Source organism: Poromitra crassiceps (assembly GCF_964638095.1).
Source record: "Poromitra crassiceps genome assembly, chromosome: 7".
Taxonomy (NCBI): domain Eukaryota; kingdom Metazoa; phylum Chordata; class Actinopteri; order Beryciformes; family Melamphaidae; genus Poromitra; species Poromitra crassiceps.
In genome coordinates this window covers 19,751,820-19,777,825 of record NC_139628.1, presented here as the reverse complement: position 1 = coordinate 19,777,825, position 26,006 = coordinate 19,751,820, and the positions used below count along the sequence as shown (strand labels likewise).

The 26,006-nt window shown below is 42.2% G+C and overlaps 1 protein-coding gene across 1 annotated transcript in view; it reads left to right on the top strand.

The window, feature by feature from the left end:
- Nucleotides 1-460: 460 nt before the first annotated feature.
- Nucleotides 461-26,006, top strand: part of LOC310779179 (RING finger protein 150-like) — a gene marked incomplete at both ends in the record, with an annotated part of 31,109 nt that continues 5,563 nt past the window's right edge. Inside the window, 7 exons of the mRNA XM_083639678.1 lie at nt 461-628; nt 2,291-2,582; nt 16,511-16,761; nt 17,566-17,720; nt 19,473-19,569; nt 22,369-22,559; nt 23,090-23,169. Of these exons, the coding sequence (XP_083495804.1) occupies nt 461-628; nt 2,291-2,582; nt 16,511-16,761; nt 17,566-17,720; nt 19,473-19,569; nt 22,369-22,559; nt 23,090-23,169 (1,234 nt within the window). The remainder of the gene's footprint in view (nt 629-2,290; nt 2,583-16,510; nt 16,762-17,565; nt 17,721-19,472; nt 19,570-22,368; nt 22,560-23,089; nt 23,170-26,006) is intronic.

The following is a 26,006-nucleotide window of genomic DNA, read 5'->3' as shown; positions in this document are numbered from 1 at the left end:
AGGCCCAGTCAAAACAATACAGTTGCCTGCTCTGTCCAGCTAGCTTTATCATCAAAAACACATAAGTGGACCTGTTTGTAGCTTCAACTAACTGCCCGGTGTTTTACTTGGGTAAGACCCAGATGCGTCGTCTTCACGAAACGTGTTTTATTTTAATTCTGCACGGGTTTCCCCCGTAGTGTTTGTTTTGTTCTCGCTTGTTGGAAATGGAGACCACGGCTAATGCTAACGCTAAAGCTAGCCAAACAGAAGAAGACAGTAGGAGCAGCTGAAAATAAAGATAAACACGCAACAGGAGAAGAAGAGGCGAGAGGAGAGGAGGGACACTCGGTGTCTAAACTAAACTAAGCTCCCCTCTGCTCAGTTAGCTGGTTAGCATGGTGGAATAGGCCGGGGCTCCAGCTCGGTGTTGACCGCTGTCAGGCTCCAGGAGTGTGATCTGTCCCCGGGGAGCAGCAGCATGGCTCCGGGCTCGCTGGTGGCGGCGTGCCGCAGCCTGGCCCTGTCCACCTGGCTGCTGTCCTTCTGCTTCGTGCACCTCCTCTGCCTGGACTTCACTGTGGCCGAGCGGGAGGAGTGGTACACCGCCTTCGTCAACATCACATACATGGACCCCGCCACCTCCGAGGTTATTTGATTGATCAGACAGACAGACCAAAAACACTGCTATAATAATAGTAAAAACAATTGTTGCGCACCACTCAAAGAGAGTTCTGAGACACAGTAGCCCTACTAGAAAATAACTCAACTAAAGCATGTGCATAGGCTATATATATTATACACAATAATCTACACAGTAGGGCTGCATCTAACGATTAGATTAATCTTTATTTTCTCTGCTAATCGATAGTTGTGTGGTCTATAAAATGTCAGAAAATAGTGAGAAATGTCGATCAGTGTTTCTCAAAGCCCAGGATGACATCTTCAAATGTCTTGTTTTGTCTACAACCCAAAGTTATTCAGTTTATTCATAGACACCAGAAAATATTCACATTTAACACATTCACTGCCAACAGTTTATCCAATACAGTAGGTAGCTTCTGCCAATGGGTTTTTTTGAGGATTCTGGCTCATCTTTCAAGAGCCGAGGATTATTTTCTGCTAGGACTTTGTGAACACAAAATATCTCAAAAGAACTAATAGAATGTGTGCTTTCTCTGTCTAAAAGAGTTAGTTTTTATCATGTTCTGTTATGTAGGCATTAGCAGTTGAATACAGCATGGTTTCAGCGTCTGAGAAGGAAAGCTGAGATAAATGCATTTTTGTGAAATTCGATAGAACAGGCAGAACAGTCACTTTAACCATTTATTTTTGGCATCAGTGAGACATCAGATATCTAAACAATAGTTCTGAACAGTAATTTCCTCCAATATAACAGCACCCCCCACAGCACCCCGCAAACTCCTCCTTCCGTGGGTGTGTCTCTGGTGGCTCTGCAGCGTGTGTCACAGGCGAGTCTCTGCTGCCTGGCGGCCGCTCGTCGGTCGAGTCTGGATCGGGCTCGCTTGTTTCTGGGGTTTTGGTTGTGAGCTGGGATGAAGCTGCGTGCGATTCTGGGCTTTCTGCTGCGTGTTTCAAAGTGTGTTGCACCCAGAGTCTATTTTTGGAATCCCCCACCGTTGTGCGCCAGCTCCCAGCGCGAAAGCGTTTTCGCCAAACCATTCTCATGAGAATGGTTTCCTCACGCTTTTTCCTGCTGTTTTTACTCGACTTTCTCTAATCTGGAGAGCACTGTCGCCACTTAATGGGTCGGTAAAATAGGTTATACACATTCAATAGCTCCCATATTTTTATAGGAGATGTAAAAGGGTTTGATCCACGTCTGATCCACGTTTTTTTTTGACGAGTTAACTCGTCGGCGGCAGTCAACGGTTGGTTTCTGTTTGACGAGTTAACTCGTCGACGGCAGTGAACGTGTTAAGAAGCTGGAATCAGAGACTTGTCTTTTTTTCTTAAAAAAACAAACAGATTAATCGATTATCAAAATAGTTGGCGATTAGTTGACAACTAATCAATTAATTGTTGCAGCTCTAATAGATTTATTTATTTATTCATATGTGACTACTCAAAAAGAGTAATGAGACACAGTAGCCTACTAGACAATAACTAAATAAAAGCATGCCTACATATGTGCACCAGAATACATTGTAAAAATTAGAGGCATAAGAAAGACCACCTCCTATTGAGAATTAGATTGCAAGCCTTGGCAAATCATTGATAGAGTATTTACTTACTGAAATGATAGATAATTTCATTAATTAAAATCATCAAACTCGTTGAAAATTTGCAGGTCCGCACAGAGAAGACTGAGTGCGGCCGGTACGGGGAGCACTCTCTGAAGCGGGAGGCCAAGGGCACGGTTGTGCTACCGGCCACGCCTCAGGACCGCACGGCGTGTGACCCTGGCACGCGGTTCGCGGTGCCGCCCCAGGCCGCGGGCGCCTGGATCGCCCTGATCGCCCGGGGGAACTGCACCTACAAGGACAAGATCCGCCACGCCGCCGCCCACAATGCCTCCGCCGTGGTCATCTTTAACGTGGGCTCCGCTAACGCCAACGAGACCATCACCATGCCTCACCCAGGTAACATCACAACAGCTGTTCCCAAGACTGCTTCACTGTAGGGATGCACGATATATCGGCAATCATATCCGTATCGGCCCGTGTTAGTCATCTTTTTAACATTTTTTAACAGCATCGGTCTGATGTTACAATGTTAATATCGGTTCTTGCTGTCAGTCAACATTTTTACATTGAGAGGAAACAATGCGGTAAATCTATGATTTGTGGGCTTTTCCAAATGTTTTGGAAATAAAGAAATGTATTGCTTTTTCAAATTCACAGTGTTTACATTTATTTGCATTCATTTGATTCCCAATCACGACACACTGGTAAGAATGATTAATATCTAATTAAAATGCAAAATAATGGCATTTTAAACATGCGATACAAAGATGCGATTAATCGCGATTAACTATAGTTAATCGCAAGATTAATCGCGATTAAGAAAATGTATTGTTTGACAGCCCTAATGCACAACTCATAGTTAACTGCCGCGCTTCCGGCTGTTTTGCTGTGATTTCTTTGTTGTTGTGACGTCACGCTGATTCCTCGTACAGTAATCACATTTTCCAACTGCAAACCCGCACAAATTGAACCCAAAATGAACCGATAGAGGCTGTAATGTAGACCAGGGGCTTTTAACCTCCTTCAGGGACCCCTGGAGGCCCCTGGACCCCAGTTTGGGAACCCCTAATCTAGAGAGTGAAGGAGTCTGAGTGAAAGTAATGTATAATATCATAGTTTTCATTCCTAAACTGGTGGTGTGTTCATATCTTCACCGCCTCCTGTCTCGTGTGTGTGTGTGTGTGTGTGTGTGTGTGTGTGTGTGTGGGAGAGAGAGAGAGGCATTGATCCCAGGGGTGTATTTTTAGGTACAGGCGATCGATCTTGGTGTTCCATCCAATTACAGATTGTGTGTGTGTGTGTGTGTGTGTGTGTGTGTGTGTGTGTGAGCGAGACAGAGTGCAATGCTGGCCGCGCAGGGGAGTTATCAACCCCTTTTCCAAAATACCAGGGAAACCAGGGATACAATCTCAACAGACATTTTAATCAAAACCGGTTAATTAGAAAACCTCGCCGCCTTTCAACGTTAAACGCAAATAAAACAACTTGAACAACTTTGCTTATGTTTAGGCAAGTAAACTGACTTGGTTAAGTTAGGCAAGGGTGTCAAACACACGGCCTGGGGGCCACAACCTGCCCGGCAAACAGGATCATGACTTTGCAAAGTGTAAAAATAATTATTTCAATCCAATGCGACGCACTTGTGAAGGCTAAGACAGGTACCAGGTTTCAGGAGCAAGTTAAAGTCGGGGGGGGGGGGGGCGAAAGTGGCGTTGAGGTCTTAATATATATTGAAAAAAATCTCTTAAGCTGCGTTCACACCGACCTATTAAAGTTTTTCGCTGGCATCGAGTTTACATACGAAGTCAATGCAAACGAGCGATTGAGCGTATATTCGCCGGGGAGAAAAATCGCTGGGCGTCCGAGCGGCAGAGACAGAGCGATAGGGAGAAAATACGCTTGTCGCCCGAGATGAAATATCCCAACTCGAGCGAAAATACGCTGGCATCAGTCGCTCGCTGTTCAACGCTGATTGGCTGCCGTGTGAGAGCGAGTCAAGGATCACACTGGCTAGGAACAAACCGCTGGTTTATTGTGTGGCAACAAACCGCATTGACAGCTGATTGACAGGCTGACAGCTGACATGAAGTGAAGTCTGTCCTACCGGTATGGAGCTCGCTTTTGTAGCACGCTGATAGGCTTTGCTTGTAAACAATGACGGTGGCTCGTAGTGGACAAACATCACAACATTGCGTAACGTTCTAGCCCCCACATGTCCGTCAATTCGTGTGCCTGTTGATGAGCGATTTAAACAGAGCGACAGAGCGATTCCAAACGGTTGAATCAAGCGACAGAGTGAAAAATAAATATCTCGGTGTGAACACAGCTTTAAAAGGTATTTAATTTATACCCTGTAAATATTAAGTATTCATGTTTTCTGGATTCATCACTAAATGATCAACTATTTTTTATTACACTTGAAAATAGAGAATTGCACAGTTGGCGTCAATTGTAATGAACATCTTTTTTCATGTGTATTGGAAGCAGCCATGCAATGCATTGTGGGGCAGGCGCGGAGTTGCGTGAGCCAGGAGCGTGCACTCCTGATAGTCTATGCAAATGAGGTATGTGCCCCGCCCCTCCCAAACTCGTATCCGATCTTTGAAACAAACCGTTGTAAAGCCAAAACAAAGATGACCAGACAGGACATGAACTGTAACAGCCTGGACTTTTCATTATTGCCCAAATTGCAGTGCAGTGATTTGCACATTGAGTTTTTTTTGCACACTCAGATATTCATGATCAAAGTGGGTTTTAGATTTGTTGACGGGTGAGGAGGGTCCAAGGCTATATTATTATTATTATTATTATTATTATTATTATTATTATTATTATTATTATTATTATTATTATTATATTATTATTATTATTATATTATTATTATTATTATTATTATTATTATTATTATTATTATTATTATTATATTATTATTATTATTATTATATTATTATTATTATTATTATATTATTATTATTATTATTATATTATTATTATTATTATTATTATTATTATAATTATTATTATTATTATATTATTATTATTATTATTATTATTATTATATTATTATTATTATTATTATATTATTATTATTATTATTATTATTATTATTATTATTATTATATTATTATTATTATTATTATTATTATTATTATTATTATATTATTATTATTATTATTATTATTATTATTATTATTATTATTATATTATTATTATTATTATTATTATTATATTATTATTATTATTATTATTATTATTATTATTATATTATTATTATTATTATTATTATTATTATTATTATTATTATTATTATTATTATTATATTATTATTATTATTATTATTATTATTATTATTATTATTATTATTATATTATTGACTGACTCCCTGAGGGGAGGAGTTAAAGAGTGTGATGGCCACAGGCAGGAATGACTTCCTGTGGTGCATCTGGGTGGAATCAGTCTTGCACTGAAGGTGCTCCTGTGTGTGAGCAGCACGTCATGGAGTGGGTGTGTGTGAGCAGCACATCATGGAGTGGGTGTGTGTGAGCACCACGTCATGGAGTGGGTGTGTGCGAGCAGCACGTCATGGAGTGGGTGTGTGTGAGCACCACGTCATGGAGTGGGTGTGTGCGAGCAGCACGTCATGGAGTGGGTGTGTGTGAGCAGCACGTCATGGAGTGGGTGTGTGTGAGCAGCACGTCATGGAGTGGGTGTGTGTGAGCAGCACGTCATGGAGTGGGTGTGTGCGAGCAGCACGTCATGGAGTGGGTGGGAGATGTTGTCCATGATGGAACGTAACTTAGACAACATCCTCCTCTCTGACACTGCTGTCAGAGAGCTCAGCTCCACCACGTCCCTGCTGGCCTTGTGGATCAGCTTGTTAACCCTTGTGCCATGTTTTAACACGTTCACTGCCATTGACGAGATATCTCGGCTTACAGAATCCAACGGTTCACTGCCAATGACGAGATATCTCGGCTTAAATTTTTTTTTTTTTTTTTTGACGGTGGGACGTGGATCAACGCTCCCCACGTCTCCTATAAAAATATTGAAGCCAGCGAACGTGTACAACCCATTCCACGGACCCACTAAGTGGCGACAGTGCTCTCCCAGACTAGAGGAAGGCAAGCAAAAAGCAGTTTGAGGAAGCCATTCTCATGAAAATGGATTGGCGAAAACGCTTTCGTTTTCGCGCTGATTGCTGGCGGTGCGGGATTGCAAATTTGCATAATAGATTACGGGTGGAACACACTTTGAAACACGCAGCATAAATAAGACCAGAATCGCAAAAGCTTCATCAAAGCTCTCAACCGAAATCACAAGAAACGAGCGAGCCCATATCCAGACTTGCCGAGCGGCCGCCAGCAGACAGGCAGCAGCAGCAGAAGCAGTGAGCCTGGTGACGCGAGGTTACAGCAGCAGCAGCAACGAGCTTGTGACACGCTCGCTGCAGCCAAGAAGAACACACACGGAGGGAGGAGTTTGAAGCAGAGGGGTGTTTCCTGCTGTTATGGAGGAAATTACTGTTCAAAAATATTGTTTAGATGTCTGACGTCTTACTGATGCCAAAAATGAATGGTTAAAGTGACTGTTCTATCGAATTTCACAAAAAGCCGTTTATCTCAGAATAATTTTCCAGACGCTGAAACCATGCTGTATTCAACTGCTAATGCTTACATAACTACTAACTCTACAAACTAACTCTTTTAGACAGAGAAAGCACACATTCTATTAGTTCTTTTGAGATATTGTGTGTTCACAAAATCTTAGCAGAAAAGAATCCTCGGGTCTTGAAAGATGAGCCAGAATCCTCAAAAAAACCCTCTGGCAGAACCTACCTACAGTAAAAAAAAAACGGCTGGCAGTGAATGTGTTAATATAGTCATTTTAACATTGCTTTCCACAAAGTAGGAAAAAAATAGCCAGATTTGTGGCAACACTGTTGTATGCAAATGAACATGAAAATTGTCCGTTTAACCGACATGCTTAACCGATCAAAGACGTTCTCGGCGGTTTAACGGTTAACCGTCGACATCCCTATTAGATACCATTAATTGTTGGATGAATTATTGGATCAAATGCAGGACCACAACGCTTTTCATTCGTCCTTTTTCCTCCGGTCCTCGCTGTTTGTGTTTGTCTGTATTTGTATTTTTTACTTAGCCTTTATTGAACCAGCTTTGTCCCATTGCCATCAATGGCCTCTTTTTCTGGCCAAGAATAGCTGCAACACAGTTTAAAAAATAAAATAAAATGGCCAAGAATATCTGCAACTAGGGCTGCTCGATTAATCGAATTTTAATCTAGATTACGATTTGGGCTGTCCACGATTATGAAAACAAGATAATTGACATCAAACGATTTTGCGGCTCTTGTCTCTCTCGTTCTGTCTTGTGTTGTAAATCAAGCGCACCCCTTCCTTTGCTCGGCCCCTCCCCCAAAGCCCAAAACACACCAGCTCGAGTTGTGACTGTCGTGTGAAGACCCACAGGCACGTTTCTCCTCCCCGCTTATTTCACAGAAAGAGAGACGCTGATCGAGAAGAGAGGTGAAACAACGTATGTGGGGTGGAAACACTATGGTTTCGCCGAGTTTAAAGGTCCTTACACTGCGCATATCTTGCACTGTTTGTTCCAAGTCTGTGCCTGTGATTGACAGGTGGGTCAAAACTCGCATCGCAATTCCGTGCTGTATATTCGCATCGCTCTTGATGTATAACTGATGTGCGATGCGAATATACAGCACGGAATTGCGATGCGAGTTTTGACCCACCTGTCAAGATATGCGCTGTCGTGGCAGCACCCCGCAACACGACCTCTCCCTCTGTTTAATCACTTGAAATCCACTCACAAAGTGGTCTATGACCAAGAAATAACGCTAAATGAACAAAAAGACAAAGTCCCATCTAGTTACTCCTGCCACAACACAGTCATCGATTCAGGACACTCTTTACAATGCGACCGTATTGATATGATGCATGAATATGCATTCAACAGCTAACGATCTCACAGATAAACATTAACAATAGCCTATTATGAACCTAAACGTAAGTCGCTTTGGATAAAACCATCTGCCAAATGAGTAATTTAATGTAGCCTAATGTAAACGAACGTTACTCAATAGCGTTCTCATTTGGTTAGATTTGAGGTTTAAGGACTACTAGTTCAGATGTTTACCAACATATTGAATGTAGATTAATAGTTGCAGTTGGTTGTGGCAGTTCACTGCAACATAGTAGGCCTACATATACTGTATATTTATTTTAGTTTTTATTTTATTTCTAAATCTTTGCACTTTTATTATTTATTTTCACTTATTTATTTATTTATTTATTTTCAATTATATCTAAAATCCAAAGACATCCAATGTTAAAAAGAAAAGCCAGTGTCAATGTTCAATAAATTCATGATGTTCTCAATTAGAGCTGCCGAAAATAATCGATTCAGAGATGCATCGCGATGCTTAATAGGACGATTCTGAATCGATTAACAAATATCAAAAATCGTTTTTTTTTTTTGTTGTTTTTTTATAATCAAATAAAATAGAATGTAAGTACATGCAGTTGTTTATTTTAATTATGGATCATAATACAATGCAATTCCAAATGCACTTTTATTTTAAAAGTAGCCACACAGTGAGAAAAAAGAAAGTGAGAAAAAATAAATCATGTATTGCGGAAAAAGTGATGCATCGATTTAAGATGCATCGTATAATCGAATCGAATCGAATCGTAGACTTGTATTAGTTGTATAATCGAATCGTGAGATCAGTGAAGATGCACAGCTCTATTCTCAATGTCAATGATGTCAATAATCGTGTTAAATAATCGTGATCTCAATATCAATCAAAATAATCGTGATTATGATTTTTGCCATAATCGAGCAGCCCTAGCTGCAACACAGTTTAAAAAATAAAATAAAATAAAACAACATAAAATAAATGATGAGATAAAACACACAGACAAGCATGTTTCAATAGATTTCACCATAGCTATAAGCCCTGCTCTCAGTTTCAGATCAGCCTGTAGGCTGTTCCGTGCTGAAACCCTAAACGCTCCGTTTCCCGGTTGAGTTCAGGACTTTGGGAGCGACAAACCACAGAATGTCCTGAGAGAAACCACAGAATGTCCTGAGAGAAGGGACATTGTAATGTGCACATTTCTTCTTCTCCATGATGTGATTTGTCTCAGACACACACTCCCATTCATCTCTATCTGTCTGGAGGCTCCTGTGGTCCCTGCTTCTTGTTCTTGGCGTTCCCGGTCCGCTCACACTTCTCTGATCCTTCACGATGTTCTGAGGAAATAAAAGCAGAGAGGGAGGAGGATTTTGTGTGTGTGTGTGTGTGGTTTCACCTGGAGGAATCATTACCTGAGAAATCAAACCAGAGTAAGAGTTCCCAGCATTCCTCACAGAGACCAGCAGAGATTTCATCGTGTGTGTGTGTGTGTGTGTGTGTGTGTACACACTGAGAGTCAGACCTCAATCACAAGGACATCCTCAAATTGCTGATTTGCCCCAAAATATCCTGGATGTCATGGTTGCACACACACACAGCAGTCGACCTTTATTCCCCCAAGGAACAGAAATGCTTCTCTTGATACATACTGTCGCTTGGTTGAGAACGATGTTAAAAACTTATTAAAAAAGAATACAAGGTGTACAGTAATTTATCTCAAGTGGAAAGGGATGCGTTATTAGAATTGAGCTAGGACACCCAGGTTGTTGTGCGTCCTGCTGATAAGGGGGGAGCTATTGTTCTGCAAAATGCATGTGATTATGAATCTGAAATTAGAAGACAACTATGTGATATTATGTTCTATGAGAAGCTGCCTTTAGATGCTACTCAGAGGTTCAAAACATATGTCCATTCAAAATTGATGTTACATTTTAACAACTCTGAATTTGATAAAATTGTTTTTGATTTTCTTAAAATAGAGCACCCTGTTACCCCTGTTTTTTATACTCTCCCTAAAGTACACAAGGGCTTAACTATTCCCCTTATTGGGAGACCTATTGTGAGTGGCATAGGTAGCCTTACAGAAAATATCTCTGCCTATGTTGACCATCACATTAAGTCTGAGGTCACCACCCTTCCCTCATATATCAGAGACTCGATTGATTTTTTAAAGTTACTTAAATCTGTGAACCATGTGTCAGACACAGCATTATTTGCTACTTTTGATGTCCAAAGTTTATACACTAATATTAATATACCACATACTGGAGGGCTTGAGGCACTTCAGTATTTCTTAAACCAACGCCCGACAGAATCCAGTCCCAGTACTAAATGTATATTAGATCTGGCTAACATTGTTTTGACTAATAATTATTTTCGTTTTGACAATGATTTTTATTTACAACAGAAGGGCACAGCCATGGGCAGCAAAATGGCACCTAATTATTAGGGGTGGGGGGGGGAAATCGATTCACCTAAGTATCGCGATTTTTAATGTCACGATTTTTTGGATCGATCTTTTATTCCAGAATCAATAATCGCAATTTTTTTTTTTTTTTTTTTTTTTTGTGCTTGCAGTCAGGCCACTCACTGAACAGCAGGCCAGGCGCCGCCTACTGGTTTACTAGTGGTTTTATTACTTTATTAGTTAGTCTGAAGTAATAAGTACACTTCAGGGTTAAAGTGGGTGCATCTCATTGTAAAATTGGACTTCAAACGGCCCAAATCTGGCTTCAAACGGCCCAAATTTCACGCGCGTTGGCCCATATCGGCCTGGCCTGCTTGGTATCTAATGCCCGGCCTGAATTATGATCCCAGTCTGCCCCTGTTTTTAACTATATCGCCCAGCCCTACTCATGATATATAATATACAGTCTCTAGTAGAGATGCTGCGATCGAGATTTTTCAATTCCGATCCGATTTCGATATTTTAGCTCAAAACCGATCCGATTCCGATCAAATTTCGATACCCGATTCGATACCGATTTCGATCCGATACCGATACAGCACATATTTAAGTCTCTCTATGCTGTCTGATAGCTAGCAGGCAACACACATTTTTAGGGTTAGGTATGTAGGTGTGTGCTTTGGTAATATAGTATGTAAACGATTTAGTTCATCTAATTCATTTGATGTAAAACTAAAACATAACAATCAAATTAGGGCTGGGCGAGATGGATGATTTAATATTCCATAGCTCTGACCTAAGCAAATCTGACATCACTATTGTGATATAATATTTTTTTTAGTAAAGTGTATCACTCAAGTCAATACAAAAAATAATGGCTTTTATAGAACCGAAAGCCTAGCTGCTTAGTCTGCAGATAAAACATAAAAAATTACATTTAGACTCTTATTGGCATGACGGCAACATATAAGCGGTCTGAATTTTGCATGGGGCCAGTTCTATAGTGAGGCATGGAAAGCCTCACTATACGCCATCATATCTGTGTCGTTTCACTTTTGACTGAAAAATGATGCCTGAGTAGTCTAGATTAAAGAAAATACATGTATGTGATGTTGACAATTATGTAGGCTATGTGCGCATTCGTTTTCCTTATAGATCATGAGTGCTCCGCAGCTAGCTACGTTAGCTTGCATGTAACGTTTAGCGTTAGTTGATTTTGGAGACACAAACCCTGGACGTTTCATTTTGAGTAGGCTAATGCATGAGGTTCTCTATGGTTTACGCCAGCTCTGGGAGTATGAAATGCTTTAAATGCGGGGGTTTTGGTCACAACAAGCTTGTGGAGCGCTGCCTTGCAACTAGATAGCCTAACCAGCTAGCTAACGTTAGCCATCATCACAACAGCTAACGTTACGTTAACGCCAAAACAAATCCGCTGCCTCATCCCCACGTTTGGTTTAGAGTAACGGCAGCTCAGACTTTCCCCTAATCTCAGAAACCTTGCGGGACATGTATTGCAAATTGCAATAGTGGTTGTTTTGTTATAATTTGAAACTGTCAAACTGGTGCGGACGCGTGATTTCGAATCGCACATAGGTTAAGGACGGGTGTGTCTGACGTTTTGGCCCTGGCCATCCTAGGCTCAACGCGGCCTCTTTGCTGCTGCTGCTGCATGCTGGATAGAAATCCTGGAGCGGAGTCATGGAATGGAGTGCTTATATCGGAGCCTTGGATCGGTCATTTTCGCTGGAATCCGATCCGATCCGATCCATGTTTTTTGGCTGATATCGCGCCGATATCCGATCACATGATCGGATCGCAGCATCTCTAGTCTCTAGTGTATGATTAAACTTTTCCCATGTTCTAATCTAGTGTAAAAAAGCAAACAAACTGAAAAAAGAAAAGAAAAAAATAAACAAAAATCGCAATAAATCGTAATATCGAATCGCAATAATCGTAGAATCGCAATACTTAAGAATCGCAATATAAATCAAATCGGCACCCAAGAATCGTGATAGTATCGAATCGGGAGATAAGTGAATCGCCACAGCCCTACTAATTATGCATGCTTATATATGGGTTTCTTTTAAAATAACTCTGTTTTGAATCCAGTGAACCCTTTTCATTCTAAAATTCTCTTGTATCGACGTTATATTGATGATATTTTTGTGATTTTTGATGGCACTGCAGATGAACTGACTCATTTTCATCTCTATTTAAATTCCTGCAATGACCATTTGAAATTTACTTTACAATATAGTCCTGAACGTATTAGTTTTTTGGATATATTGTAGGGATGCACCGATTGCCATTTTCTTGGCCGATTCCGATTTCCGATTTTTGAATAGTCTGACTTGCCGATACCGATTTTTGCCGATTCCGATTTTTTTTTCTAAAAACAACAATTGACAGCTTACACAAACGTTTTTGTAACTTTGTTTGAAAATTAAGATTCATAGAACAATTCTTACATCTAATGGGGATCCAAATAAACAAATAAACAATTCTTATCATTTGCATGAAGTAGGTCCATCTCACTCAAACACATCTCAAAATAAAAATGTTCCAGGTTAGGCTACTGGACAGAGCTTTTTTGTGCAAATACAATGAATACAAAAATTAAATTAAATCCAATAGCCTATATCCCACAGCTATCATGCATTTACTTTTCCAAAAGAAAACAGGTGCAACAGAACATCAAAATGATCCATGGACAAGGAGTTTATAGACTGGCTCCAGACCAGTCCTCTTGAGTAGAGGGGAAATGGGTTTATGAGTTACAGTAACGATCTTCAGTCTGAATATCAGGCGGAGTTTACACACAGTCTGAAGTTTGGTATGCGTATTTTTATCTGCCATCCGAAAAAATATCGTCACGCACAGAAATCCTTGCACACTTGTGAGTCCGATGCATTTTTATTATTATGTCCGTCGTTCTATTTGCAATACGAAACAAATAGTCTCTCCTGTATCAACGTTACAACATGACTTGACAGGCTGAGGCAGCAGCGCTGATGTGGAATGGAGAAAGCAGGTCGGGGAATGGTTATACTGGACACAATGCTCGCGTTCACCTCGCCAAGCCGGCTGTGCGCTGTGGCCGGGTGCAGCAGCACTGCTTCCCGGGTAGAGAGAGCAGAGAGAGGGGTGCCAGTGAGGTGAAGCGAGCCGCTCAGACTGGACTCCAGCCGAGCGGGACTCGGCCGCATCTCTGTCTCCACGGCTTATTTTCGACTTGCATGTGTGACAAACTGCGAGATTTGTCTACTTCACTGACGGTGAAAAAAATCCACAACGAGGAAGGTATGCTGGCGTGTGTGATGTGGTGACTGGGTGCCTGTCTCGGTGCTTTGGGGTGCGCGCACGTCATGTGAAAATCGGCTCACAGAATCGGCTATTTAGAGTGACCGGCGCAGATCACCGATCGAGGCCGATCACGTGAAAATCGGCCATTTCCAGTCACGTGCCGATCGATCGGTGCATCCCTAATATATTGATTTATAAAGTTGATAATCACATCCACACTGATCTGTTCCGTAAGCCCACGGACCGCAATACTTTACTTAGGGGTGACAGCTATCACCCACAAGCCCTTAAAAAAAGTCTACCGATCAGCCAGCTGCATAGGGTCAGCAGGATCTGCAGCCAGGACTGCTCTTACCTACACAGGCTAATGATCTATCAAACAGATTTTTAATCCGTGGGCACAAACAGCAATGGGTGAATGCCGCTAGGGACAGGTTTGATCAAATAACGCAGGCTGAAAGCCTTCAGCCCAAGGCTAAAACTACAAATGCTAGTGGTGCTAGTCCCTTATGCTGCACCAAATATTCTCCACTAGGGTCCCTTTTCAGAAACGTCATCCAAAAGCATTGGCATATTGTTGAGTCAGACCCCAAACTGAAAAAGTGTTTCACTGGTGCCCCTAGACTTGTTTTTAAACGTCCCGCTAACCTGAGGGACAGTCTTGTTAAATCAGACATACGCTCTCCTACGCATAATTTTATGACTGTGCCTGATGATAACTATAAATGTGGTGGCTGCACTCAGTGCACTTATACACATAAATGTAAAAAGTTTAATCATCCACATACTGGCCGCAATATAGCCATACGTGGAGCCATCACGTGTAGTACTACACATGTAGTTTACCTTATTAGCTGCCCTTGTGGTTTAGCTTATGTGGGCAAAACATCAAGAGCTTTACGCACCAGGATCAGCGAACACAGAAGCAATATCAGGACGGGGGATGAACGCAACCCAGTGGCCGCACACTTCAAACTAGCGGGGCACAGTGTCAGCGCCCTCAGATACATTGGAGTGGAAAAAGTAGAGAAACATCCACGGGGGGGCGACCTTGAAAGAAAACTCCTCCAGCGAGAAACTTTCTGGATTTATTCTCTTAACACCATGTCCCCTAATGGTTTAAATGAGGAGTTTGATATTAAACCTTTTCTTTAAGCAATTGCCATTTTGAGTGCCTTCTATATATCTTCAGTAGCCAGTTTTTATACATTTTAGAATTACTATGTGCAATACTCCAGCTAGTCCAAGAATAATGACTATTAATTATTAATCATTATTCTATTAATTTGTACTAGACATGGCTTTTGATTTTTTAATCTTATGAATTATTGCTGTTTTTATTAGCATTCTAGTTGTGGTGTAATTTGTCATATTCACTGTTGTTTCTTTCTTTCTCCTTCTCCTTTTCCCCTTAGGCTATATTTACATTGTATTTTCTAGGCCTACTTAAATTGTTTATCTATTTTGATATGTAATATTGTTGTCTTCTTCCTATTAGTTTTACCACTATTATTAATTATTATATCCCCGGCCCGGCTGTGATGACTTGCCTTGATTGTACCTGGTGACGTCTCATACGCACAGGCCTATTTATTCTCTTCTGTAACTGCTGTCATTCATTTGCCTGATGAAGACCCAATAGGGTCGAAAGCTTGCCAACCTTGAGCGCAAATAAAAACGGGAGCTGCTAATCAGTGTGCGGACAATTCCTTTATTTTTTGCACACACACACACACACACACACACACACTTGCATTAAAAAATTATTTTCCTCACAAGTACAGAGACGGTGTTTGTACACAGTAGTGGTGTGTATTAGGGCTGTGGCGATTCACTTATCTCCCAATTCGATACTATCACGATTCTTGGGTGCCGATTCGATTTATATTGCGATTCTTAAGTATTGCGATTCTACGATTATTGCGATTCGATATTACGATTTATTGCAATTCTTGTTTATTTTTTTCTTTTATTTTTTCAGTTTGTTTGCTTTTTTACACTAGATTAGAACATGGGAAAAGTTTAATCATACACTAGAGACTGTATATTATATATCATGAGTAGGGCTGGGCGATATAGTTAAAAACAGGGGCAGACTGGGGTCATAATTCAGGCCGGGCATTAGATACCAAGCAGGCCAGGCCGATATGGGCCGACGCGCGTGAAATTTGGGCCGTTTGAAGCCCAATTTGGGCCGTTTGAAGCCAGATTTGGGCCGTTTGAAGTCCAATTTTACAATGAGATGCACCCACTTTAACCCTGAAGTGTAATTATTACTTCAGACTAACTAATAAAGTAATAAAACCACTAGTAAACCAGTAGGCGGCGCCTGGCCTGCTGTTCAGTGAGTGGCCTGACTGCAAGCACCAAATCTTTTTTTTTTTTTTTTTTGTGATTATCGATTCTGGAATAAAAGATTGATTCAAAAAATCGTGACATTAAAAATCGCGATACTTAGGTGAATCAATTTTTTCCCCCACCCCTAGTGTGTATGTGTGTTGGTGTGCATCCAGTTACACAATCAGCAGCAGTTTCTTCTTCTGCTGTTCCATCTTCTGCTGCTGCAGCGTATGTATTCAACCAAGTGAAAGTAGTCCTTTAAGGTCCATAGTCGTATCATTGCAGTCCATGTAAAGGCAGTGTGTGTGTGTTTCAGGCACGGGTGAGGTGGTGGCCATCATGATCCCCGAGCCCAAAGGTCGCGAGGTCGTCTCTCTGCTGGAGCGCAATGTGACGGTTACCATGACGATCACCATCGGCACGCGCAACCTGCAGAAGTATGTGAGCCGCACGTCGGTGGTGTTCGTCTCCATCTCCTTCATCGTCCTCATGATCATCTCCCTCGCCTGGCTCGTCTTCTACTACATCCAGAGGTTCAGATACGCCAACGCCAGAGACCGCAACCAGGTACACACACACACACACATACATATGAGACCGAACTACACCCGCTTAGCTGCTAGATAGTTCCTACATGAAACTGCAGCTAGCTAGCAGCTAGTGGGTGTAGGAGATATGTCCTACTTGAAACTGCGCACAACAAGGTCTGTGGATGAGTAACCGTGTCATGATTTCTGGAAAGATACATTGCTGTAAACGGTAAAAAAAAGAATGATATAGTATATTCTGCCATTGGCTCCGACCGACCAGCTCCGACCATTTATGGATTTCATTTCCGCTCCCTGCGTGTCGAATGCGTGTTGATCTCAAAATGCCTCCGTCGCTGTGAAACAACAACAACAACAACAACGCTAGCTCGTTGCTACACGCTGAAAATGGTAAGTTCTACTACACACCGGTTGACTCTCGGTCACGCCCACTCCATTTTGATTGGGCAAAGCGAAGCATGCGAGCCTGCCCCCTACGACCTCTGTTATTCGGCTTTTCGCAGAGCTTCGCCGACATATTTCCGATGCAAGTCGGAAGTCTGTCTCGAGAGATTACAGGACGAGTGCCATCCATCCACATCATTGTGCCGCCTCCATTATTGTATTGGAGAGAAGGCAGACATCTCCAAAACTCACTCACAAAGAAATAGGAAGCAGTGGAGCCGGAAAACATCAAGGAACCCGGGCAGCTTCCTTATCTCGCTCTCCCAGTCTTTCCTGTTTATCTCTTACTGTAAACTATCATCATGAAGCTATTATACTGCTGCTTCACCTGGGACTGAATCTCTTTGTTCCCTCTCGTCCAACCCCTGTCCCCCTCCAGCGTCGTCTTGGCGACGCAGCCAAGAAGGCCATCAGTAAGCTGCAGGTTCGAACCATCCGGAAGGGAGACCAGGAGACTGAGGCTGACTTTGACAACTGTGCTGTCTGCATCGAGGGCTACAAAGCTAACGATGTGGTCCGTATACTGCCATGCAGGTAACACACACGCACACTAGGGCTGTGAATCTTCACTGGCCTCACGATTCGATTCGATTACGATTCAGAGGGCTACGATTCGATTCGATTACGATTATCGATGCATCTCGATGCATCTTAAATCGATGCATCACTTTTTTCTGCAATACATGATTTATTTTTTCTCACTTTCTCTTTTCTCACTGTGTGGCTACTTTGAAAATAAAAGTGCATTTAGAATTGCATTGTATTATGATCCATAATTAAAATAAACAACTGCATGTACTTCCATGATATTTTATTTGATTATAATTTTTATTTATTTTTTTATTTTTTATAATTGATTTTTGACATTTGTGAATCGATACAGACTCGTGCACGTCCGCATCGCGATGCATCTTATAATCGATTATTTGACACCCCTAACGCACACATGCGCACACACACACACGCGCACACACACACACACACACACACACACACACACACACACACACACACACACACACACACCTACCAGCAGAGATGTTATCAGCAGGGGTTGCACAATTTCATTGCCCAAAATATTTAAATCACAAGGTTGACTTATGAAGTTTTTGTCAAAATAAGATTTTTTTTTTTATCCCCCAAACATGTTTCAAAGTTCTCTCTCACAGGTCTGGAAGATCAGACACAATATGGAAAATGAATTTGATCACCTCCAGGTCTTGAACAGTCTCGGTGAAAAAAGTGTGGAAAAGTTTAAATACATGTCTGAACACATTTTCTGTTCAGCACCTACCGGCGTTTCACATATTCTGATGTTTGATTTTGCCGTTGCAGCCAACCATTAGGAATTAGGGACCATAACAGTCAACTGTTAACCTGCATGTTGGAGTAAATCTGTTGTTTCAGCCTCACCATACTTCACATTTGAGACTGTTTTTTCTTACCTCTTTTTATTTACTTTTACGATGCCATTCTTTATTGAAGGAAAACGCATTTTCCTTCCATGGCAGACTTTATCATTTTCACTTTATTGTTAGCATCTTCTTTCCCTAAAGTCAATCAGCCAATTCTCAACCACCTCTAACCTCTATCTGATTGTATATATGGTAAATGATTGTAACGCACCAGCGGCGGTACCCACAGTCTAAATGATTGTAATGCACCAGCGGCGGTATCCACAGTCTAAATCAGGGGTGTCAGACTCATATTAGGTAGAGGGCCGGATTTGTTCAACTGAGACCTCATGGGGGCTGGATTTTTTTTTTACTAAAATCAATTCGACTCATTTACCCATTTACTTCACAAAAGAAATACTGCTCTTTCCATTTCTCTTGAAACTGCCTGCATTCCGTGTCAACCTTTCTCTTTTTCGACAGCATCTTGTTGATTCCTTGTTTTTTGGTAGGTAGCCGAATGCGCGATTCAATTCCAGCGTGGCATCATGGCGGCTTTGTTTACACCTGATGACCTACTGACATACTTCCTTGTAGTGCAGGTTAATTAACTTATGAATGAACTCTTAGCTTGCTTATTAGCCACACGTAGTTCATGATAATGGGGTGCGAATTTAATAATAATAATATATATATATATATATATTTTTTTTTAATATTCCAAAACATCTCGCGGGCCGGATGAAACCTGCCCGCGGGCCGGTTCTCTGACATCCCTGGTCTAAATGATTGTAACGCACCAGCGGTGGTACCCACAGTCTAAATGATTGTAACGCACCAGCGGTGGTACCCACAGTCTAAATGATTGTAACTTGCCCACTCTTCTCTCCAGACACCTGTTCCATAAGAGCTGTGTGGACCCGTGGCTTCTGGACCATCGCACCTGCCCCATGTGTAAGATGAACATCCTGAAGGCCCTGGGCATCGCTGTGAGTTCTCCACTGAAGGCTCCTCTGAGCACACCTGACCTTTGGACTGCTGCTTCACCCTGGAAGATGTTATTCTAACGCTCTACTGAGCTGACTTTAGTTTACGGATGTGCCTGGGTGCTGAATCCCTCAGTATATAAGATAATAAACTCCTCAAAAAAAGTTCGGAAACGTTATTTCGGTCGATTATTTCTCCCCTTTAGTAATACCAATTGGTATTGTATTTTATATCGATGGAAAGCCTGATTAGTCACCTTTACAACGAAGTACAACTTGTAAGGATCGTGGAATGAGCAACACAGCTAAACGTGTGGGTAGCACCCCAATTTCTTTTGCCAAAATCCCCTGCAATATTCTTCTGTTGGTATTCACTCTTGTTTTGAGTTGCTTGGTGGATTGGATGATTGCACTCTCACACAGTAATAAGGAAAAAACAACACATATTGGCCATTTTTACACTTTATTCATTTGACACTATCAGGGACATCAGTAGCGTGTGGAAGATCCATACGCAGCCACAACAGCTTGGCACCTCCTCCTCATGCTGGGCACCATCTCAATTTTCCTTTATTACTGTGTGAGAGTGCAATCATCCAATCCACCAAGCCACTCAAAACAAGAGTGAATACCAACAGAAGAATATTGCAGGAGATTTTGGCACATTTTTTGGGGGCGCTACCCACACGTTTAGCTGTGTTGCTCATTCCACAAATGCATGATCCTTACAAGTTGTACTTCGTTGTAAAGGTGACTAATCAGGCTTTCCAACGATTTAAAATACAATACCAATTGGTATTAATAAAGGGGAGAAATATTCGACCGAAATAATGTTTCCAAACTTTTTTTGAGGAGTTAGATGACAGCACAGCGCTGCTTTCTGTACAGTTTTTAGATTAGATTAGATTAGATTTATTTCGAACATGGTGAAAAAGAAAAAGAAAGATAAAGAATAAAAGAAATATAGGCAAGAAGTGCCAAACAATCATAGTCAATTAGAATTCACAGCATACAATAGACAGCAAATTCACAATCAATTTACATTTGTTTATCATGCCCGAAAAGGAGTAGGAAGAAGTTAATACTTATCAAGTCCTACCCCCTGTTATATATCTATAGGCTTTCTGCACAGTTATTTGCTGCACAGACATTTCATCTTCTGTCTTGCCCGATAGTCTGTGCAGCAGCTAAATCCCTCTGAAGGAGCGCGCTGCTGTCATCTTTGCTGTTAGTTCACACTGAAAGCCGTAAGCTCCAGACACACCAAGCCCACAGTCGGCCGTCAGCCATGTCTGGGTCGTCTGTCGCTCTAGTATTTGCGGTGTGTCCCGCACCGTAGGCCCTAGCCTGCTTTGACGGCGGCTTTTCCGGCCCGATTCAACATGCCGAATCGGCGTCAGGTCGTCGGTGAGCGAAATGACGTTGGTGAAGCAGGAGAGAGCGCACGCAAAATACTCTGCTCATTTTCCAACTTGATCTCACCTGATCATTCAACTTGATCTCACCTGATCATTCAACTTGATCTCACCTGATCATTCAACTTGATCTCACCTGATCATTCCAAAACACGGATATTTTCACGACAACGTGCCTTTGGGAAAGTCCATTGAGCCTCTCACCCATTTATTTTCTCCTTACTTTTCACCTCTGCCTTCACCAGCGCCATTTGCAACTTTTGATCAGACATTATCTCTTAGAAGTAGCTGTATTATATATCTACTATATTATTAGGAAAGCGTTTAAGTGAGAGAAATGGTCGGCAAGCACTGCTTTGTTCCCTGGATCAGGTCTCACGCAGGCGCAGAACCTAGCTGCCCGTCTCACGCAGGTGCAGAACCTACGTGCTAGCTGCCTGTCTCACGCAGGCGCAGAACCTACGTGCTAGCTGCCTGTCTCACGCAGGCTCAGAACCTACGTGCTAGCTGCCTGTCTCACGCAGGCTCAGAACCTACGTGCTAGCTGCCTGTCTCACGCAGGCTCAGAACCTACGTGCTAGCTGCCTGTCTCACGCAGGCTCAGAACCTACGTGCTAGCTGCCTGTCTCACGCAGGCTCAGAACCTACGTGCTAGCTGCCTGTCTCACGCAGGCTCAGAACCTACGTGCTAGCTGCCTGTCTCACGCAGGCTCAGAACCTACGTGCTAGCTGCCTGTCTCACGCAGGCGCAGAACCTACGTGCTAGCTGCCTGTCTCACGCAGACGCAGAACCTACGTGCTAGCTGCCTGTCTCACGCAGACGCAGAACCTACGTGCTAGCTGCCTGTCTCACGCAGACGCAGAACCTACGTGCTAGCTGCCCGTCTCACGCAGGCTCAGAACCTACGTGCTAGCTGCCCCGTCTCACGCAGGCGCAGAACCTACGTGCTAGCTGCCTGTCTCATGCAGGCGCAGAACCTACGTGCTAGCTGCCTGTCTCACGCAGGCGCAGAACCTACGTGCTAGCTGCCTGTCTCACGCAGACGCAGAACCTACGTGCTAGCTGCCTGTCTCACGCAGGCGCAGAACCTACGTGCTAGCTGCACGTCTCACACAGGCGCAGAACCTACGTGCTAGCTGCCCTTCTCACGCAGACGCAGAACCTACGTGCTAGCTGCCTGTCTCACGCAGGAGCAGAACCTACGTGCTAGCTGCTCGTCTCACGCAGGTGCAGAACCTACGTGCTAGCTGCCTGTCTCACGCAGGCGCAGAACCTACGTGCTAGCAGCCCGTCGGCTGTCATGTTTGCGGTGGTTTAAAATGCAACTTTTTGCATTTGAAACTCTCTCTCCCTCTATCCCCCTCCCTCTCTCTATCGCCTTCTCAGTTGAATGCAGACTGTCTGGACGACCTGCCTCTGGACTATGACCTGTCTCTGGGTGTGGGCGGGGTGGGTGTGGGGGCCCTGGCGCTGGAGGCGGTGGTGTCCGGGGCGTCCAGCGACGGGACGCTGAGCGAGGGCGGAGCCTCCGGGGTGGTGCTGGACCCCGGGCTGCGGCGGCTCGGCCTGCCTCACGAGTACCCCTGTGGCTACACCCTGCCCCAGGAATACCAGGACCCTCAGGTAGGGATGTCACGGTGGATACTAGAATTTCTAACTTCGATACCGATACCCAGGAAAATATCAATACTCGATACCATTTGACTACTCAGGGGGAACGACAACACATCAAGAGGCATAATAATAAAGGCAGACAGATAGACGGACATAATCTAGGTCCGATAAAACGTATTAAAATCTTTGCACTTGCACACAGCAGATTACCCTTGCTCTACTCATCAGCCTAGCATAACATAACAGATTACACCTGCTCTAGTCATCAGCCTATCAGAACACGTTGAGGTTGTTGAAGCAACAGATACCCACCAATGATAAGGAGGCAAAAATCAGTAGTATGTTTGATTTTTCATTAAGAGAAAGCACTGCTGGTATTGATTAAAAAATAAAATAAATGCAAATGAGCATTGTATCCGTTTCAAATTCTTAGTATTGATACTTATCGATGCTTTTGACAACCCTACCCTCAGGAGTACCCCTGTGGCTACAGCCTGCCCCAGGAATACCAGGACCACGACACCCTGAGAGACCGGGACAGTCCTGTGACTGCCACCACCGACACACACACAGGTACACACTACACACCATAGACTGCACACACACACACACACACACACACCATAGACTGTGTACGCGCACACACACACACACACACACCATAGACTGTGTACGCGCACACACACACACACACACACACACACACACACACACACACAGGGGTAACAGACACATAGGCAAGAGAGAAAAACAGTGATATGCCCCTATAATACCTCAGGGTTCCCACGGGTCCTTGAAATCCTTGAACGTTTGTGAATTTGATAAATAGAAATAAAGGCATTAAACATTTTTGAAAATAGACATGGGCCATTGAAAATAGACATGGGTCATTGAAAATAGACATGGGCCATTGAAAATAGACATGGGCCATTGAAAATAGACATGGGCCATTGATTGATCATTTGCAATAGCAAATACTGTAACACAGCACAGTTGAAGTGTTCACATATTCAAGCCTCTCTCTCTTTGTCTGTGAGCTTCTGCTAGTTTTTATTCAACATTCTCAGTGTTGTAACAGTCATTCGCCTTGCTTGATCCATGTCTCAAACTATGCTGTGTTGACTTCTTGAATTTGGGGAATTGGGCATTGAAAGTCCTTGAAAATTCCCATGATGCTATACTGACACCCAGTGGCATTTCTGCAGTATTACACGTGCTGGGGTTTTCTGATTTGACCTAAATACTGACATGAACATGAATTAGACTTTATGAATGTTTGTCATTGTCAAGTGTTGTCATTAAGTGGTCATTTGGTTGATAATCTCACTGTCAATGCAAATTGTTCTAGTGGTCCAGAGAGACAAACACAGCAACTCCAGAAACTGTTTTCAAACTCTGGTCCAATTGTTTGGTCCAACTCACTGTTTTCCCTTACTATAGAAGTATTGGCCCATTTCCACCGCTGGTATTAGCGCGGCCCCGCCCAGCTCGACTTGCTTTTTTGTCTCATTCCACCGGTCAAAAAGCTGGACAGCCCGGGTTGAGTCGGGGTTGAGTCGTGCTAGTTTTGGTCCCTGCTTTGTTGAGGTTCCAGCCGGTACCATACAGTGACATGAAAACACTGCAGACGACTGATTGGTCCGGCAGAAATAGTCTTTTGTGTTGCTGCCTTCGGCTCTGGTGAAATAAAATCGATCTCCTTGCTCAGCTTTAACATGACGGTGGTTTTTTTTTTTTTTTACAATTTTATTTTCCTTTTTCATAAACATACAGTTATAAAACATTCAGTTATCACAGTTTTGATTCATTTGCATGTTCATTAGTTTCACCCTTAATCCCCCCCCCCCATCCCAACCCTTATACATAAACATACATACATCAAGTTAAAGTAAATTAAAGAATAATACACACACAAAATTATATTAGTTACATTTGTCTCAACTTCACGTTTTCCCTTTTTTTTTTTTTTTTTTTTCTTTTTTCTTTTATTTCACCTCATCAGATATTCCCTAACTAAATAAACAAAACAAAAAAACACAAAAATATATGTTGCATAGTTTACGTATCAAGTAAAGATGTAGTCGGTCCCACACTTTCAATTAGCTAATACAGGTCCCACCGAGTCACTTTCCAAAAATTCCAAGAAACGTCCCCAAATTGCTTGAAAGACTTTAGGTTTTCCCTTGATAGCAAAAGTCAGTTTTTCCATAGCAAGACAATTAGATAGTTCTCTGAACCATTGATTGATCTCTGGTTTATCTGGATTTTTCCAAAATATTGCCACTGTGTGTTTAGCTTGGAGAAGACAGCATATGATCATTTTCTTCATGTTCTTATCAATATTTAGCTCCTTCGGGATCAGACCTAGAATGCACAGTCGTGGACATATAGGTAGCTTCTCAGATACTATTTGTGACAGTATATCAAGTACTTCATTCCAAAATTCCATGATTCTTGGGCATTCCCATATACAATGAAATAGTGTACCTTTCTCCACATTACACTTTACACATTGGTCTGGAATATTGGCATCAAAATCATTAAGTAGAGCCGGAGTAATATATGTTCGCATAATCCACTTGTACTGTAATAATCTGAACCTTGTATTGACCGTCTGAACCTGCGCATTATAACAAACGTCTTTCCATTCATCATCGTCTATCTCTATATTCAGATCATTACTCCAAGCCAATCTTTTACTTTCTGAGGACTCCTGAGACATCTCAACAAATGTGCTATATATCAGAGATACCTGCCTACGACCTCTAGAGTAATCTATCATCATCTTTTCCAAATCAGAAAGAGGTGGCAGTTCGACTGAGTTGTTCTGTGTCTTTGATATAAAGCTTCTAATTTGCAAATATTTAAAGAAATGTCTTGGCGGTAAATCAAATTTTTTACAAAGATCAGCAAAGGTCAAAAGTGTCTCTTCATCATCATACAAATCCTTAATTTTACATATACCTTTGTTTGCCCATGATTTGAACCCCAAATCATGTGTCCCCGGTGTAAAGCTTCTGTTTCCCCATAAGGGTGAGAATTGTGAGAGTTTTGCATCCGAGTCAAAATATTTCTTTGCTTTAAACCATATCTCCACTGTGTTTCTTACAAAGGGATTTTGAGTTTTTTTCTTTAGATTCTTAAGAGTATCAGAATACAGGTAGAGATTCAGAGGCAGAGGTGATGTTGTACTCCCTTCTATTTGCACCCAGGGTATAGAAGTTTCATTTGAAAACCAGAACATTGCTGCTCTTATTTGGGCTGCTAAGAAATACCAGTATAAATTGGGTAGTTTAAACCCACCTCTTTCATATGGCAAGTAAAGTAAAGTCAGGCGTACTCTAGGTCTTCTGTTGTTCCAGAGAAAGTTGGTGATAATTTTTTTCATTTTAGCAAAAAACATGGGAGGG